The sequence below is a fragment of the Aureococcus anophagefferens genome (assembly GCF_000186865.1).
Source record: "Aureococcus anophagefferens unplaced genomic scaffold AURANscaffold_21, whole genome shotgun sequence".
Lineage (NCBI taxonomy): Eukaryota > Pelagophyceae > Pelagomonadales > Pelagomonadaceae > Aureococcus > Aureococcus anophagefferens.
Genome location: NW_008705581.1, coordinates 98986 through 116441, shown reverse-complemented (window position 1 = coordinate 116441; position 17456 = coordinate 98986). Strand labels below are relative to the sequence as shown.

The 17456-nt window shown below is 71.0% G+C and overlaps 9 protein-coding genes across 9 annotated transcripts; 4 read left to right on the top strand and 5 right to left on the bottom strand.

Annotated features, from left to right (window-relative positions):
- Positions 1 to 626: 626 nt before the first annotated feature.
- AURANDRAFT_30647 (hypothetical protein) lies at positions 627 to 1286 on the bottom strand (the record flags this gene model as incomplete). Its single annotated transcript, XM_009041413.1, has 1 exon — positions 627 to 1286. A coding segment is annotated over one exon (660 nt), but the record flags the coding sequence as incomplete, so codon positions are not given.
- Positions 1287 to 1580: 294 nt separating this feature from the next.
- AURANDRAFT_30567 (hypothetical protein) lies at positions 1581 to 2012 on the bottom strand (the record flags this gene model as incomplete). The annotated part of the gene is made up of 1 exon (XM_009041412.1): positions 1581 to 2012. One exon carries the CDS (start codon positions 2010 to 2012, stop codon positions 1581 to 1583), a length of 432 nt encoding a protein of 143 aa, XP_009039660.1.
- Positions 2013 to 4591: 2579 nt separating this feature from the next.
- On the top strand, positions 4592 to 5308 carry AURANDRAFT_69913 (hypothetical protein; the record flags this gene model as incomplete). The annotated part of the gene is made up of 1 exon (XM_009041529.1): positions 4592 to 5308. The coding sequence occupies one exon, from the start codon at positions 4617 to 4619 to the stop codon at positions 5271 to 5273; it is 657 nt and encodes a 218-aa protein (XP_009039777.1).
- Positions 5293 to 6643, bottom strand: AURANDRAFT_60247 (hypothetical protein; the record flags this gene model as incomplete). Its single annotated transcript, XM_009041411.1, has 1 exon — positions 5293 to 6643. The coding sequence occupies one exon, from the start codon at positions 6603 to 6605 to the stop codon at positions 5406 to 5408; it is 1200 nt and encodes a 399-aa protein (XP_009039659.1).
- Positions 6644 to 8783: 2140 nt separating this feature from the next.
- AURANDRAFT_5727 (hypothetical protein) lies at positions 8784 to 9500 on the top strand (the record flags this gene model as incomplete). The annotated part of the gene is made up of 2 exons (XM_009041530.1): positions 8784 to 9209; positions 9285 to 9500. Coding segments are annotated over 2 exons (642 nt in total), but the record flags the coding sequence as incomplete, so codon positions are not given.
- Positions 9501 to 9920: 420 nt separating this feature from the next.
- AURANDRAFT_5637 (hypothetical protein) lies at positions 9921 to 10625 on the top strand (the record flags this gene model as incomplete). The annotated part of the gene is made up of 2 exons (XM_009041517.1): positions 9921 to 10334; positions 10395 to 10625. Coding segments are annotated over 2 exons (645 nt in total), but the record flags the coding sequence as incomplete, so codon positions are not given.
- A 2633-nt stretch (positions 10626 to 13258) lies between these two features.
- AURANDRAFT_30544 (hypothetical protein) lies at positions 13259 to 13708 on the bottom strand (the record flags this gene model as incomplete). Its single annotated transcript, XM_009041410.1, has 1 exon — positions 13259 to 13708. A coding segment is annotated over one exon (450 nt), but the record flags the coding sequence as incomplete, so codon positions are not given.
- A 357-nt stretch (positions 13709 to 14065) lies between these two features.
- Positions 14066 to 14491, bottom strand: AURANDRAFT_30707 (hypothetical protein; the record flags this gene model as incomplete). Its single annotated transcript, XM_009041409.1, has 1 exon — positions 14066 to 14491. A coding segment is annotated over one exon (426 nt), but the record flags the coding sequence as incomplete, so codon positions are not given.
- Positions 14492 to 14671: 180 nt separating this feature from the next.
- Positions 14672 to 16757, top strand: BCT1 (hypothetical protein; the record flags this gene model as incomplete). Its single annotated transcript, XM_009041531.1, has 5 exons — positions 14672 to 15095; positions 15172 to 15482; positions 15588 to 15811; positions 15878 to 16211; positions 16299 to 16757. 5 exons carry the CDS (start codon positions 14672 to 14674, stop codon positions 16755 to 16757), a joined length of 1752 nt encoding a protein of 583 aa, XP_009039779.1.
- Between the last annotated feature and the right edge of the window lie 699 nt (positions 16758 to 17456).

The window sequence follows — 17456 nt, the reverse complement described above, 5'->3', positions numbered from 1 at the left end:
TCCTCGTCCTCGTCGTCCTCGGGCCCGCCCGCGGCGCCGACTCCGAGAGCCACGTCGTGGAGGAAGTCGCGGCCCTTTGGCGCGAAGAGCGCGTGGACCTCCGGCAGCCTGTCCAGGAGCTCGCCGCAGGTGCGCACGCCGAGGCCGTCCTCGAGCTTCTGCTCGAGCACGCGGCCCACGCCGCCGACTTTCCGGCAGGGCAAACTTCGGAGGAACGCGAGGACGCCGGGGCGCCCGCAGGCGACGCGGTGCTGGCCGTCGGGCTTCCGCACGTCCGCGGCGACCTTGGCGAGGCGGAAGTTGGGGCCGAGGCCGCCGGAGAGCGTCAGGCCGCCCGTCGCGGCGCGGACGCGCGCGCGGATCTCCGCGAGGACGGCGTCGGCGAGGCGGCCCGCGGCGTCGTCGCGGAGGTCCAGCGGCGGCAGCGCGACCGCCGGCGCCGCCGCCTCGTCGTCGCCGTCCGGTGCCTCGTCGTCGCCGACGCCGTCCGCCTCCGCCTCGTCGTCGTCGTCGTCGTCGGGCTCGCCGAAGCCGGCGCCGCGCTTCCGCTTCCGCGGCCGCGGCGTCGCGAGGAGCTTCGTCGCCTCGCCGTGCGAGCCGGCGGCCGCGCGCGCGCGGAGGTAGAGCGTCAGGTCCAGGTAGGCCTCGTCGAGGGAGTAGCAGGCGAGGTGCGGGTCGTACTCGGCGAAGATTTTCCGCGCGACCTTGGACACCGCCGTATATTTCTCAAAGTCCGGGCGCACGAAGACGAGCTCCGCGCGGGGCATGCCGAACTCGGGCCCGCGGCGGCAGAGCTCCTGGCCGATGAAGCCCGGCATCGCGGACCGCACGCCCCATTTGCGCGCGACGTAGTTGGCCGTCGTGATCATGCCGGGCCCGCCCACCGCCACCGGCTTGTCCTTCAGCTCCGGCCGGTCCCGGAGCTCCACGGCCGCGTAGAACATGTCGAAGTCGACGACGCAGCACACGGTCCCCGCCGCGTCCATGGCCCGCCGCGTCGCCTCGAGCGCCGCCTCGCGCTTCCGCAGGTGGTGCGCGGCGACGGAGCGCTTCGTGCCGTCGAACGTCTCGAGCTTTCGCCGCGCGGCCGCGACCCACTTCTCCGCGTCGCCGCGGTGCTCGAGCTTCTCCTTCGTGTAGGAGCTCGACCCGCTGAGCTCGAAGATGATGTTGTTCACCTTCTCCCGGTCGAGGCCTTCCTGCCCACCTTTGGCGGCGGCGTGGGCGAAGAGGCTCGTCGCGACGGAGGCGATGCGCGACGCGTCGTTCGGCGGTCGCTCGGCCATTGCGGCGGCCGCGGACGGCGCGCGCGCGTCGCGCGCGTCGATGTGTTCTGCAGCGCGCTCAGGGCGTTGCTGCGGGCCCCATCGAACCTTCTTGAGCAGTCGACCTCGTGACCCGCCGCGCCGCGCCGCGCGCGCCGCCTCCAGCCCGCTGCCCGAGCACCCCGCTCGAAGACCCCCACGGGCCGCCGCCCACGGCCACACAACGAACGGGTGCGTTTTTTTTTAGAGTCGTCGGGGGGGTCCGCGCGGGCCCGCGCGCCGCGGCGGGCGTGGTTCCGCGCCGGCGGACGTCCCCTAACGGTAGGACTTCTGGTAGCGGGCGCGGGCGCCGGGGCCGCCGAACTTCTTCGACTCGCAGCGCCGGGCGTCGGCGACGAGCAGCGTCCGGTCGTAGGACATGAGGATGTCGCGGATCTCGGTTTTGGACGCCTCGTCGACGTACTTTTGGTAGTAGGCGACGAGCGCCTTGGCGATGGACTGGCGGATGGCGTAGATCTGGGCCGTGAAGCCGCCGCCCTTGACGCGGATGCGGATGTCGACGTTGGCGAAGCGGTGCTGGCCGAGGAGGAGCACGGGCTCGAAGGTCTTGAGGCGGAGGATCTCGGGCTCGAGGAGCTCGATGGGGCAGCCGTTGACCTTGATGAGGCCCCGGCCCTGCTTGCAGTAGGCCACGGCCGTCGCCGTCTTCTTGCGGCCGAAGACCTGCACGCTCTGGATCGCCGACATAGCTACCTGCGGGCGCGGAGACGGTGAGCGGCGGCGCGCGGCGGGCGGCGCGATCGCGCGGCCCCCCTGCTCGTCTCGGCGGCGGCGACGGCGGCGGCGCGGCGGCCGCGCGCCGTCCCGCCGGCGCCGCTCGGCCGGGCGGCGCCGACGCCGCGCTTCCCGGGGGGCGGCGGTCGCTCGCGGTGCGAGCGGCGCCGCTCTCCGTTTGACGGCGTCGGCGAGGCGCCGCGGGCGCGAGTTTTTGGCGTCGCGGCGCGGCAGCGTCGTCGCGGGCCGTGTCGCGGCTGTCCCGTATATTTCTATCTAACGTGTCCTCTCACGGCGGCCATGCGCGGACGCCGGCGCATACAGCAGACTTGATAATAAATCGCTCGCGGGCTGATCAGCTCGCCGACGAGCCTCGGCTATCCTAGTTACCTTATTAGGTTTACCTCGACCGTATCGACCTCCACAAAAAGGCTGCCCCTCGCGCTGCCCTCACCTTCGCCCTTCAACGCGTCTGCAACACCCCATCGAGCGAAGCCTTGTTCTCTCTCTCGCCGGTCGACGACGGTCATACGCGCGAAGGTTTAAGTCCTGCGGACACACCACTTGACATACCCCTTGGCTCGTCGCGGAGGCCATGGTCGTGCTCGCTCCGCAGAACCACGCGCGCAAGACCGTCGGCGGCCGCAAGCGCGCATCGTCGCCCGCCAGCGACATCCCGCCGAAGAAGCGCGCGCTGCGGCCCAAGAAAGACCAGCAGCCGGGGCAGCCCGAGGAGGCGTCCCAGCCCTACCCCCTGGGCTGGTGGATCGTGAAAGCCTTCGACGGCGTCGTGTTCACGGGCCGCGTCGTGCGCGCGAAGCTGCCCGAGCACGACGACGAGGACCGCCGCATCTGGTACACTGTGTGCTACGTCGCCGACGGCGACTCCGAGGACCTGCTCCCGGAGGAGATCGACGCGGGCGTCCGGGCCTTCCGCGAGGTCGTCGACGCCGTCGACCCGTCGCGCGGCGACGCGCCGCATCTGTGACTTGTGTGCCTGTGACTTGTGTGCCTGTGTGCCGCCGCCCCTGTCTTCCCCCCGGCGAAGCGTCGACGCTTCGCTCGACGCTTCGGAGGCCCGGCGCGCGTTTCGGCGGGCCCGTCGGGCACGCCGGCGCGCCGCGCCGCCGGGCCCGCGCGACGGGACGCGCCCGTCGTCGCCGCGCCGCCGCCGCGCCCTCGGCGCGCGGGACCCCAGCCATGTACCCCAGCCATGTAACTCAACTCCGCCTGTCGAGGGAGCGCGTGGCGGGCGGGGGCGAGGGCCTTCCCACCGAGGGGGAGGGCGGTCAGCGGCTATGTGAAACGCCGCTTAGGCTTCGAAGTCAGCCTGGTGACCTCGAGCCTTGCACTCCGAAGATCTCCTGGACGCGCGTGGCGATCTTCCCGAGGCGGCCCGCCGGCGGGACGGCGGCGGCGGCGGCGGGCCCCGGGAGCCGGCGGACGACGAGGACCCCGTCGTGGGCGACGTAGGGCGTCTCGCGGCCGAGGATGTCGACGAGCGCCGCGCGGTCGTCGAGGAGCGCGGCCCGCCGGCTCCCGAGCCGCTCCAGCAGGAGGAGCCCGCCGGGCGCGACGAAAGGCCAGAGGTCGCGGAGCGCCGCGCGCGCGCCGTCCGCGCCCGCGACGCCGCCGCCGGCGACGACGACGTCGTAGGCGCCGGGCCCGCCCGACGCCGCGAGCGCGCGCAGCGCCGCCGGCGCGCCGGCCGCCGGCAGCACGCGGACGCGGTCGTGGACGTCCGCGGCGCGCGCCGCCGCCCGCGGATCGTCCGCGAGGCCCACGACGGCCGCGCGGGGGAAGACGGCGGCCCAGGCTGTCAGCGCCGCGCCGTCGCCGCCGGCCGCGAGCACGGCGCGCGTCGCGTCGCGCCGCCCGGCGAGGAGCACGTCGTAGAGCGGGGCCGCGCGGCGCGCGCCGGCGAGCGCGGCGCTGATCGGGCCGCAGGGCGCGGCGGCGCAGCGCGCGGCGGCGACGGCGTCCGCGAGCGCGCGCTCGAGGAGCGCCCGGACGCAGCCCGCGTCGTCGCAGCCCATGCCCTCGGCGAGGTCGTGCGCCGCGACGAAGGCGCGCACCGCGTCGCGGATCGAGCCGCCCGCGCGCGGCGCGCGCAGCGTCAGCGTCGCGCCGTCGCGCTCGAGCTCGACGACCGCGGCTTCGCCCGCGTCCTCCGCCGTGTCCGTGGCACCGCGAAGTCCGTCGTTGACGGCGGCCTCGAGGACGTCCTGGATGCACGCGGCGTCGTCGCAGCCCATGCCTTCGACGAGGTCGTGGGCGGCGATGAAGGCGCGCACGGCGTCGCCGACGGCCGCCGCGTCGCTCGTTTTCGGGACCTCGAGGCGCAGGATGCCGCCGTCCTTCTCGAGCTCCATGGAAAAGACCTCGTCCGGGGCGACGGGCAGCCAGAGGGCTAGCGCCAAGAGCCATCGGAGAGCGCCCATCGTCCGCCAAGATCCGCTTGAGGTACTCGTTGTCCCTGTAGGACAACACCAACATCGGCGGCAGCGGACGAGCGGCAAGCGCGGGGCGCGCAGAGCAGCAGCGGACGGGACGGTGTAGCAGTCGCGCTGGCAAAGGATGAGCGTCGCCGTGAAGCTCATCGGCAGCGGCAAGTTCCGGCCGTTTCGCAACCTGTGGATGCTGGAGGAGCTGGGCATCGCCTACGAGCACGTGCCCGCGAAGCCCCACAGCGCCGAGTCGCGGGCGAACCCGGGCTTCCCGAACAAGGTGCCGTCGCTGGTCGTCGCCGACGAAGTCACGCTCTTCGAGAGCGCGGCGATCAACACGTACCTCGGCGACCGCTTCCGGTCGGCGGGCGTCGCGGACCTCGTGCCCGCGGCGGGCACGCCCGCGCGCGGCGTCTACGAGCAGTGGGTGCACTGCGGCATGGCGGAGCTCGACGCCCAGGCCCTCTGGATCCACCGCAAGCACGACGCGCTCGCCGACGTTCTAGCGCCGCGCGACCCCGTGGCGACGGAGACCGCGCGGAAGCACGCGGCCAAGGTCTTCCGCGTCTTCGCCGAGGCGCTCGCGGGCCGGGACTACCTCGTCGGCGACCACGGCTTCTCCGCCGCGGACATCCTCTTCGTCCACTGCTGCAACTGGGCCGACAGCATCGGCTGGGCGGCCACGTGGCCCGACGACCTCGGGCCGGACCTCCACGCGGCGCTCGCGGCCTACCTCGACCGGTGCCGCGCGCGCGACGCCTACGCGCGCGCCAAGGCCCTGCCCTGAGCGTCCGCGCTCGTATGTTAGAGCGACACTTATGTATGCCCTGAGCGTCCGCGCCGCGGCTCGTATGTTAGAGCGAACCTTATGTACACGCGAGAAACGGCGGGAGCGAAGAGAGCGAGCGACGGGGCCGCTCTACTGGACGTACTCGCGCAGCTGGACGCAGTCGCGCGTGTGCCGGAGCTTCGTGAGCGCCGCGCGCTCGATGGCGCGGATCTTCTTCTCCGTCTGGCCGCAGATCTCGCCGACCTGGCGCCGCGTCCGCGTCTCGCCGTCGTCGAGGCCGAGGCGCAGGCGGAGCACGTCGCGCTCCGAGGGCTGGAGGTTCGCGTGCATGGCGTAGTCGATGGCGTCGCGGAGCTCGTGGAACGTCGCCGCCTCCTCCGGCGCGGGCTCGTCGCTCTCGACGATCTCGTTGAGCGTCGCCGCCTCCGCGAAATCCGCGACGTGGGACCCCTTGCCTCCCCGCGCCGCACTGAGGGGCACGTCCAACGAGAAGGTCGCCAAAGCCGCGCGGCCCGCGAGCTTCAGGCGCTTCTCCGACGCGCCGACGCGCGCGGCGAGCTCCGCGGACGTCGGCGGCCGCCCGTACTCGTCCCGCAGCTCCTGCGTCGCGTTCTCGCACTTCTTCGCGAGCTGCTGCACGTGGACGGGCACGGCGACGACGGCGCGCCGCCGGATCGCGCGCTGGATGGCCTGGCGCACCCACCACGTCGCGTACGTCGAAAAGCGGAATCCCCGGTCGGGCTCGAAGCGGTCCACGGCCTTGGCCAGGCCGAGCGTGCCCTCGGCGACGAGGTCGTCGAGCGCGTAGGACCCGCCGTCGCGGTCCACGGCGAGGCGCGACGCCTGCGGTAACGACCGCTGCATCCGCCGCGCCATCGCCACCACGAGCCGCATGTTCGAGAGCATCATGACCTCGCGCGCCTCGCGGCACTCCGCGAGCGTCGCCGCGAGCGCCGCCGGGTCCGCGCAGCCGACCGTCGGCGCGAGCTCCGCGTCGGTGGGCGGCCGGTCGTACGCGTCCGCCCACGCGTCCCGCGCGCTTTCGATGGCGACGAGCGTCCGGACCCGCGTGCCGAAGCGCACCTCCTCGTCCTTCGTGAGCAGCGGTCTCGAGAGTAAATCCTTGATGTCGGGGGCGACGATCTCGTTGACGTAGGCGCGGAGGCGCGTGGATTTTTCGCCGCGCGGGGCGTATCGCCGGCGCGCCGGTCGCCGATGGACGGCGCGCGGGGCGACGTGGCGGAAACTGTTCGCCGTGAGCGCCGCGAAGCCCAGCAGGATGGCGAGCGTGGGCCGGCGGCGCGCCGGGAGGGCTGAAGGGCCGAGCATGCGAAGGATTTCTACCGACTGTGCGCCATGCCCGACAGCAGCCTGTTTTTGCGGCTGCCGTACGCGTGGCGCGCGGCGCGCGGGAGCACGCGCCGGGGATCCGGATCGACCGTCGGAAGGCGCCGCGCGCGCGCGTTCGCGCGGCTGCGTGCGCTCGGAACTAGGAGTGGGCTGTGCCATGCGCATCAATGAGCGCGCTAGTCGCGGAACTCCGAGGGCTGGCGCTTGTGGGCGTAGGTTTTCGCGCGTACTCGTCGACGCGACTTGAAGACCGCAGAGTGTTCACGTTCGCTTTGTATGCCACGTACCACCTGCACACAAGCGCAACGTCATGCGAGCGGCGGTCCACACAGAAGACGCGGACCGTCAACTCGACGTCCGTGGGAACGAGACGTCTGTAGTCAACGCCGACGTCGAGCAGGATGACCGCGATCTACCCAGAAGATAAAGAACCCCGTAATGAAGTGGGATTTGAATACAAGGAGCCGAACGTTAGTCCGCGCACTCTAACAATACAACATGTTCAGAATGTAACGTTGTGTTTGTGTCATCTCGTTACGTGCGCGCGCTCGAGGACCAGCTCGACATCGACTTCGGCCACATCATCGTCCTCGACGTCTGCTACCAGATCGACGAGCACAAGAACCCCGACGGCAACGGCTGGCACTGGATCTACCAGTGGCCACGAAAAAACCGCCGCCGCGGCGCGCGGCCCCTTCCTTGTACTACTAGCACGCGCCCGGCCACTGGCACGCGCCGCCAAAGCGCCCGTGAGCGTCTAACTCCGCTGAGAGCGTTCTTCGTGGGCCGATCGAGCCTTCAGCTTTGCCGCAGGGATTAATTCGCGACTCCTCCGACGGCCTCGCACGGCGCGGAACGCGCGGGGCATGCGCTCTCGGCCAGAGTTGCCCCAGCCGTGCAGTGGATTTGAACAATGGCTAAGGCTTTGAGAGCGTGAAAACTCGAGCCGCAGCGCTAGAACAGGTCGTCAAAGCGCTACACGAAGCACGAACACACGAACCGCTCCCACCGCCGCAGCGATGGCCGTCGCCGCGGACGCCCCGACGACGGAAGACGCGCGCCTCTTCGAGGTCTGGAAGGGCTCCCTGGCGGTCTGCCTCGGCATCCTGGCCAAGGCCGGCCGCGGCGCGCTCGCGTCCAGCGACGGCGGCGAGGCCTGCGGCGCGCTGACGAGCCTCCTCGGCGGCGCGACGGGCGCGGCGTCGGCGCTCGAGGCGCAATTCGGCGAACTGCGCGCGTCGCTCGCCGGCGCGCTCGGCGTCGTCGACGAGCTGCGGGACCTCGTCGCCGCGCAGCAGGCGGCCCTGGCGACCCGCGAGGCGAAGCGCGCCGGGGCCACGGCGTCGCGCGGCTGCCAGACGGACGCCGCGCCGACGGACGAGGAGGCGCGCCTCGCCGCGAGAGTGCGCGAGCTCGAGGACTGCGTCGCCGCGGAGCGCGAGGCGACGCGCATCGCCAAGGTCGTCTGCGAGACGCTCCAGCGCAAGGCGTCCCGCGCGGAGGACGACGCCGCGGACGCGCGGCAAACGGCCGCCGCGGCCAAGGCCAAGGCGCGGTCCCTCGAGCGCATCGTCGCGCACTACGAGGCCATCGGCGACCACCGGCGGGAAGACGCCGAGCGGCCGCCCCGGGGGGACGACGGCGCCGCGGGGAGCTAACGCATCGTCCGGCGGCGAGGCGTGCGGCGCGGCGCTGCCGACCTGAACTCTGTGGGCGCTTATCCAGGGGGGATCGTGGGGTACCTCGGCGAGCCGAGCCAGGCGGCGGCCGGAGGCCGCCCCCTAGCCGTCGCAGCGGAGGTTGGTCGTGAGGGTGGCGAGGGCGGCGCGGTCCGCGAGGCGGCGCGCGTCGTCTTCGAGTCGGTGGGAGAGGGCGCGGGCCTTGGACGTCCAGGTGCCGTCGACGAACTTGAGGCCGGAGATCAGGTAGCGCGCGCGGAACTCTGTGGCTAAACCCAGTGCGCACATGATGGACCGCTGCCTTCTCGCGCTGCTGGCGACGACAAACGCCTTCGCGCCGCCGACATCGCACGTCCACACGCCGTCGATCCGCTCCTCGGCGGCGGAGTCGCTGATCGAGGACGACGGCTTCGCCCTCGCGCGCCACCGCCAGAATCCGTCCATCCAGCGCCGCCTCTTCGGCCGCCAGCCCGGCACGCTCATCCTCGTGCGCCACGGCGAGTCGACGTGGAACGCGAACTCGACCTTCACGGGCTGGGCCGACGTCGACCTGTCCGACCGCGGCGAGCGCGAGGTCGAGCACGCGGCGCGTCTGCTGCTGGAGGCCGGGTACGTCGTCGACGTCGCCTACACGTCGCGGCTCCGCCGCGCGATCCGCAGCTGCTGGATCCTCCTGCGCGGTCTGGGCAAGGTCTACAGCCCCGTCTTCAAGTCCTGGCGCCTCAACGAGCGCCACTACGGCGCGCTGACGGGCCTGTCGAAGCCGGGGTTGGCGCTGGAGCTCGGCGAGGCCGCGGTGCAGGCCTTCCGCCACGGCTTGGAGGATCTCCCGCCGCCCATGCCCGCCGACGGGTCCCACGCCTACGACGACCGCGGCGACCGCAAGTACGCGGACCTGGGCACCGTGCCGGCCGGCGCGGTCCAATCCGTTCGATGACGCTCGCATTGAAGTCGGGGTGAAGATTTGATTCGCACGCAGGTCCCCGCGACGGAGTCGCTGTCCGACACGATGGCGCGCGCGCTGCCGCTCTGGGATTCCAAGATCAAGCCGGACCTGCTCGCGGGCCGCAACGTCATGGTCGTCGCCCACGGGAACTCGCTGCGGGGCCTCGTGAAGCACATCGACGGCATCTCCGACGACGAGATCACGTCCGTGTCGATCCCCAACGGCATCCCGCTGGTCTACAAGTTCGAGCGCACGCGCGACTACCGTCTCGACGTGCAGCCCTTCGAGAGCTCGTCGCTCCCGGCCGACGACGACCTCGCGCAGGCCAAGGTCCGCGGCGAGTTCCTCGAGAAGCGGGGGCTGCTGCGCGCGGCGCTCCAGGCCGAGTCGGAGCTCAAGAGCCGCGTGCCGGGCGCGCTCTCCGCGCCCGACACGTTCTCCGTGCGCGCGCTCAAGAAGCTCGAGCTCGAGCGCAAGCTCATCGACCTCGCGGGCGACTCGGACCAGCTCAACGCGACGCTCTCCAAGGCCAAGGAGGCGCGGTTCTTCCCGGCGGGCGTCGCGGACCCCGTCGACGGCGGGTTCTACATGGGCGTGCCGGGGGGCGAGCGCGCGCGCGCGGACGTCGCGGCGCCGCCGGGGGCCCGCGGCCGCGCGCCGGACCGGTGCCTCGTGATCCTGCGCCACGGCAAGACGGAGCACAACAAGCTCGGCTTGTTCACGGGCTGGGAGGACGCGGGCCTCGCGCCCGAGGGCCGCGCCGAGGCGTCGCTCGCCGGCCGCCTCCTCCGGGCCCACGGCTTCGAGCTCGACATGGTCTACACGTCCTGGCTGTCGCGCGCCATCGAGACGGCCTGGATCACGCTGAGCGAGCTCGACAGCCTGTGGATCCCCATCGTGAAGACGTGGCGCCTCAACGAGCGCATGTACGGCGCGCTCACGGGCCTGTCGAAGAAGATGATCGCGCAGCTCCACGGCGAGGACCAGTTCCGCGAGTGGCGCCGGTCCTACCGCGTGCGGCCGCCGCGCGCGAGCTCCTTCAGCCCCCAGTACCCGGGCAACGACGACCGGTACCAGCGCTACGTCAACGACGTCCGCTACTCCTTCGGCGAGTCGATCATCCGCACCATATCGGCGAGGCAGCTCGTCATGGCGCGCAAGGTGCCCCACACGGAGTCGCTCAAGGACTGCATGGACCGGACCATCCCCTACTTCGAGGAGGTCATCGGCCCGTCGCTGGAGAACCGGACGGTGCTCATCGCGTCGTCGGAGAACGCGATCCGCGGCCTGCTCATGAAGCTCTGCGCCGTGCCCGAGGACCGCGTCAACGAGGTCGAGATCCCGACGGGCCTGCCGCTCATCTACGACCTGGACCAGCGGTGCCTGCGGCTGCTCGACGACGGAAAGTACGACGCGGACCCGGATCTCGCGCTCGCGCGCTGGAACTTCGGCACGGCGAAGGACTTGTTGTTCCGGCCCTGCGCGCCCGAGGACCTGAAAACGGACTACTGCACGGTCGACGGCCGGCCGGACCCCATCATCCGGCTCGCGGCGAAGCCCGCGGGGCTCGACGCCGCCGCGGCCGCGCGCGTCGACGACAACCTCGCGGACCCCATCATCCTCGGCGCGCTCGCGGGGCCGGCCTAGGGCGGGTGGTTCTTAATATTCGGAGTCGCGGTCGCTCTGCCAGAACGCGAGCGCGTGCGTGCACACGTCCGCGGGGGCCTCGGCGAAGAGCCACTCGTGCGCGCGGACGCTCGACGGACCGAGGCGGCGCAGCGTCGGCAGATCCCGGCGGAACGCGAGGAGCGCGGCGCGCGGCTGGGCCACGTAGGCGTCCCAGCCCCCGGCGCCGCGCACGGCGGCGAGGAGGTCGGCCGCGTACGGACTATTGCTAAAAGGTCGACGTGCATGTTCCTCGGGGGTCCTGCCGCTGCGATCGCGCGCGTCGAGAGAAGCGCCGCGACTTAGGAGGAGCTTGCACATGCTGCCGCGGCTGTTCGATACAGCCTGAAATACAGCGCGGTGGAGCGGCGTGTTCCCACGTCCGTCGAGACTCTCGATTTGTTCACCCGCATCGAGCAGAATGACCACAGCGGCGCAATGGCTATTATCCACGGCGGTGTGAAGTACCCTCGAGGATCCGAGAGAATTATGTCCAGCATTTGCAGGGCTGTGTTGCAGGAGCCACCTGATCGCCGCGCACCAACCTTGATGCGCAGCATGATGCAGGAACGTCCTCGAAGAATAGTCCGAATAACTTTCTCGGAGAGTCTCGAGGTGAAGGTTCAGGTCCACGCTGATGGCCTCGAGGCATGTGTAAGCACGACCCGGGTTCGAGGAGTGAAACTTCCAGGGCTTGTTAAACCCACCAGGCGCGCCGTCATCGTACCAGTCTTGCAGGAAGTCGACAAAAGCGGCCTGGTGCGCCTCATCTCTGGCTCGCTTCGCAACTACGAGCGGGGGCAGCGCCTCATCTCTGGCTCGCCTCGTCGCTGCCCCAGCTCGTTGTTGCCCGGCCTCCTTGGCGGCTGCCCAAAATGCCTCCGCACGAGTCGACTCCATCGCTTTGCGCCGCAGGTCAAGATCGACCCGATGCCTTCAACGGAGCAGTATCGCCGTTCGCAATTTCATTCGCGGGCAGCATGGGCGCGATCGACGCCCAGCAGTTCTATGCAGCCCTCGCCATCGTCATCTTCGCCATCTGGGCCTCGGGCACGTTCCTGGCTGGCGCGGATCTGCACCGGCGCGGCCTCAGCAATCCCGTGGCCACGGTCCCGTCCTGCCTGCCGACGCCCGTCCTCCTCTTCGTGCTGCGCCGCGCGTGGCTCTACCGCCTGATCTGCCACCTGCCCGTGGTAGCGCTGCTCGCCGCGTCGCGCGCGCCGGACGTCGCGGCGCTGCGCTACGCCGCGGCACTGAGCTTCTCCTGCTACGCGTGCTGCGAAACGTCGGTGACGAGAAGCCATCGCGACTTCCCCGCGGTCTACGTGCTCTGGGCCCTCGCGCTCTACGGCGACTCGCCGACGGCGGCGGGGCTCGCGCTGGGCGTCGGCATCCACCTCATGCTCTCGAGCGGCGCGGCGAAGCTCACCATCGGCGGGCGCGCGTGGGCGGCGCCGGCGACGATGCGGAACGTGCTGCGCACCTACCTGGAGCACGACGGCCCCGACGGCCCCCTGCTCCGGCCCCTCGCCGAGGCCGCCGCGCGCTCCGACGTCGCCATGGCGGCCTTCGGCGGCGGCGCGCTGTTCTTCGAGGTCGCTCTCGTGCCCGCGCTCGGGCTCCTCCTCCCCGCGCGGCTCCGGCCGCTCGTCGCCGTCGGCGCCGTGCTCATGCACGCGGGCATCGCCTGCCTCCAGAGCCTGGCCATCGGCGTCGCGTTCCTCGTGAACGTGCCCGTCTACGCCTACGGCTTCGGGGCGGACTTCGAGCCCTTCGCGGCGGCCGGGTTCCCGCAGGCCGCGGCCGTCGTCGCCGCGTCCGCGGCGCTGGTCTTGGTGTTCGGCCCGCTGCCCGAGGACTGGCCGAGCACGCCCTTCGCCCTCTTCCCCTGGAACGGCGACCAGTGGGCCGCGCTCTTCGACGCGTACGTCGTCGGCGACACGCGTTTGGTGCTCTCCCCGGAGAACGATCCGCCGCGGTCGGGGAAAACGATCGTCTACAAGAAGCACGAGTCCGACGGCGAGCTCGGCGGCGACGAGGGGCGGCCCGACGCGTCCCGGCCCTGCTGCTTCGACGCCTGGGACCAGGTCTTCGGCGAGACGCTCGCGCCGCCGCCGTTCGTGACAGACGCGCTCGCTACCTTGCCCCTCGACCAGCACCGCGTCTGCGCCGCGCTGGACGCGTTCCTCGAGGCGCGGACGGTCGTCGCCGTCGACGGCGGCGCGCCCCTCGTGTCGGCGCGCTTCGCGCGCGTCGAGCCGGGCACCGCCGTCGTCGCCGCTATCCTCGCGGACGGGAGGACGCCCGCGCCGCCGGCGAAGAAGGTCGCCGCGTAATTCGTCTTAGGAGAGGCGCAGGATGAGGTGGAGGCCGCTCGGCGTGTCGACGACGCCGCTCAGCGCGCCCGGCTCGAGCGCGAAGGCCGCGGCCTCGAAGCTCTTGTCGAGCTCGCCGCGCGCGAAGGGCTTGAGCTGGCCGTCCTTGGCCGACGACGGGCAGTCGGACCGGTCCCGGGCGGCGGCGGCCAGCGCGCCGGCCCGGTCCTCCGCGGCCGCGACGGCCGCGCGGAGCGCCTCGAGCTCCGCCGCCGCGTCGGCCTTCGAAAGGGCGATCGTCGCCGTCCGGTGGCTCGAGGGCCGCTTGGAACCCGCGTGCTTGACGAGCACGTGGCGCACGACGACCTTGGCCTCGGCGCCGGGCGCGTCCCAGCGCCTCTCGCCCGTCGCCTCGTTGACGCAGTACCACGAGCCCCGTTCGCTCCGCGACTCACGCCAGGCCCAGGGCGCGGGGAGCGGCGGCCGCCCCGTGGGCGGCGCGGGCGCCGCGGGCGGCGCGGCGCCGAAGCCGGGCGCGCGGTCCCGGCGCCTCTCGCGGCGCCGGTCCGCCGAGTCCGACCGCGACCGGCGCCGGTCGTCGCGCGACCGCGACCGCCGGTCGCGCGACCGATTCCGCCGCCGCTCGCCGCCGCGGTCCCGCGACCGCGACCGGCGGTCCCGGGACCGCGACCGCCGGTCCCGGGACCGCGACCGCCGGTCCCGCGACCGGCGGCGCCCCTCGCCCGCGGCGGCGCGCACGAGCCGCTGCTGCGCGTCCTCGCGGCCGCCGCCGGCGTCGCGGCCGCCGGCCTTGCGGATCGCGGCCTTGTCGCCGTCGCGCGTCGCCTGCCGCTTGAGCAGCTCGGCCTTCTTCCGCTCGACGAAGGCCCGGGGGATGCCGTGGGGCGCGTCCTGCGCGTCCAGCAGCAGCTTCCAGAGCTCGGCGACGAACGGCGCCGCCTGCCGGTCGAGGAAGCCCGTGAGCTGGATCTGGAGCTGCTTCGGGTCGACGCGCTTGACCTGGCCGGAGAACGCGTCCTGGGTCTGCGTGAGCATGTTCTCCACGAGGTTCACGACGACGTCGTCCTCGAAGCCTAGGAGTTCGGTGAGGCGCTCGTTCACCCAGCGCACCATGACCTCGACGTTCACCTTCTCGATGTTCAGCTTCTGGTCCAGCGACGCGTCGAACTTGCCCGCGGCCGTGAGCTTCTTGATGAGCTTCTTGTCCGCGTCGCCGTAGTTCTTGATGTCCACGCTCATGGTGGCGACGCGGGCGGACGGCGCGGCGGCCGGCCCGGCACTCGCTTGCGGGCGGCCGGACGGGGGGCCGGGTGCTCGACGGTGCAGGTAATCTCGTTCTCCCTTCACGGGCAGCTTCCGCGGTTGACATCACCGCAGAAGGCGTCGCTGGGGATCGGGCTTCTCTTCCGCGACGTTATCATGGCGTCCAAGGCCGTCCCCGGGCGGGGCATCACGCTGCCCTTCGTCGAGGGCCTGCACGGCACGCCCTTCTACTTCAAGCTGAACCCCTACGTGACGCTCTACAGTTGCGTTTTGATCTGGGGCTTAATCGTCTACACCATCTCCATGCGCTGGGACGCCTACAAGGAGTTCCAGACCTGGTTCCAGTGGGTCACGGACGAGTGGACCTGGCTCTACATCGCGTCGCAGAACCTGTGGATCGGCGTGCTGCTCTACATCCTGTGCAGCAAGTACGCGAAGATCAAGCTCGGCGGGCCAAACGACGAGCCCGAGTTCAGCCGCGTGCAGTGGTTCGCCATGCTCTACTGCTGCGGCGTCGCCGTGGGCCTCTTCTACTACGGCGTCGCCGAGCCCATGTGGCACTTCCACGGCGGGGGCCGGCGTCCCGCGGCCGCGGCGACGTTCGAGAGACGTCGGCCGGGAACACGACGAAACGTCGCGACCGTCGCGCTCCGTAGGCTGGGGCGGCGCGCGCTGGATGGACGCGGACATGAACGACAACGAGAAGGCGAACCACGCGCTCATGGTCACGTACTTCCACTGGGGCTTCCACGGCTGGGTGCCCTACGTCGTCATCGGCGCCCTCATGTCCATCATGTCCTACCGGCGCGGTCTGCCGCTGACCATGCGGTCCTGCTTCTACCCGCTCTGGGGCAAGGCCATCGAGGGCTGGCGCGGCGACGTCGTCGACGTGCTCTCGATCGTCTGCACGCTCTTCGGCGTCTGCACGTCGCTCGGCCTCGGCGTGCGCCAGCTCAACAAGGGCCTCGTGCGCCTCGACCGCGGCACCTACGCCGGCGAGGACATCTTCGGCGGCCAGTGGGGCGACGACCCGCCGCAGCGCGCCGGGTGCAGCGGCGAGGACTGCCACAAGGGGCGCCTCGGCATTTTGTTCAACGTGAAGACGCAGATCGTCATCGTCTGGGCCGTGACGGCGCTGGCGACGACGTCGGTCGTGCTGGGGCTGAAGAACGGCATCGCGGCCATCTCCTACGTCGCCTTCGGCATGGGCATGATTCTCGTACTCGCGGTGCTCTTCATGGACGACACGATGTACATTTTGGACGCCATGACGACGTCCTTCGGCTACTACCTCTGGTACCTGCCGAAGATCTCCTGGGAGACGGACGCGTGGGCGCGCCTCGGCGCGGACCACGGCTGGAGCCGCAACGGCCCCGGCGCCGAGGCGTCCGTCGTCATCGAGGGCGACAACTACGGCGGCCCCGACGGCCAGGGCGGCGACGAGGGCTGGATGCACTCCTGGACCATCTTCTACTGGGGCTGGTGGATCTCCTGGGCGCCCTTCGTGGGCACGTTTCTCGCGCGCATCTCCAAGGGCCGCACGCTCGGCGAGTTCATCATGTTCACCCTGATCCTCCCCGTGCTCTACTGCGTGCTCTGGTTCGGCGTCTTCGGCGGCGCGGGCATCCGCATGCAGTTCGAGGCGCTCTACAACAACGACGACTGGGACTGCGGCTTCTCGCCGACGGCCGGCGACGTCAAGTCGACGCGCCTCGAGAAGAGCGGCTTCGAGGCGAAGCACAACCAGGCCTACACGGTGAACCTGTGGTGCCTCGACACGGAGGACATCTTCTTCGACATGCTCGGCTCCTACGGCTCCCGCCAGCTGTCCTACGCGCTCACGGGCTACTCGTGGATCTGCCTGCTCCTCTACTTCATCACGTCGTCCGACTCCGGGTCCTTCGTCATCGACATTCTGGCCGCGAACGGCGACCCGGACCCGCCCCTCTTCCAGCGCGTCCTCTGGGCCATCACGGAGGGCGCCGCGGCGACGGCGCTGCTCAAGGGCGGCGGCGGCGACCCGGACCGCGGCCTCAAGGCGCTCCAGGCCGTCTCCGTCGTCTCGGGGTTGCCCTTCACGATCGTGCTCATGTACATGTCCCACGCGCTCTACATCGCCGTCCAGGAGGAGGTCGGCGACCTCGACGAGTTCCGGCCCGACTTCCGGACCTCGTGCCTGGAACTGACGTGGAAGACTGTGCCGAAACCAACCACTGGTTTGGGTGGTCCTGACCAAACTTGAGAATTCTCTAGCTCGGTCAAATCAAAGTCGATTCGGCTGATTTTTGGACGGATCGATCGCTCTCGTCGAGTTCTCGAAGCCCAGCCGAAGAGCTCGTGTCAAAACATTCGAATACGCTCACATTGAAGTCGGGTTGAAGATTTGGTTTCGGCACAGGTGGAAGACGGCGTCGCGGCTCTACGCCTTGATCGCGTTCCCCTTCGTCTACGTCTGGAAGATCCTGACCAAGCTCGACGACGACAAGACCCTCGTGTACACGGCGTTAGCCTTCCTCATCTTCTATTTCGGCGTCGTGCTCCTGCTGCTCGCGCCCATGGAGGCGAACCTCCGCATGATCGCGGGCGCGTTCTACATGGCCTTTGCGGCCGTCGTCGCCTACTGCCGCTACAGCGTGCGCAAGAAGCTGGGCATCGCGACGGGGGACCTCATGACGGACTACTGCATCGCCGTGCTCTTCTACCCGCTGGCGCTCGCGCAGTGCGAGCGCGAGATCGACCTCGGGCCCGTCCGCTACGCCGCGGCCGCGCGCGAGACGGACGACGTCGAGGGCGGCGACAACGTCCGCGACGCCGAGGCGACGGAGATCGCCAAGGACGTCAAGGAGGGCGCGGTCCTCGCCTACGACAAGGCCCACGAGGCCTAGGGCGCGAGCGCGCGCCCCCCCGCGGCCAACCGAACGTCCGGTACCGCCCGCCCCAC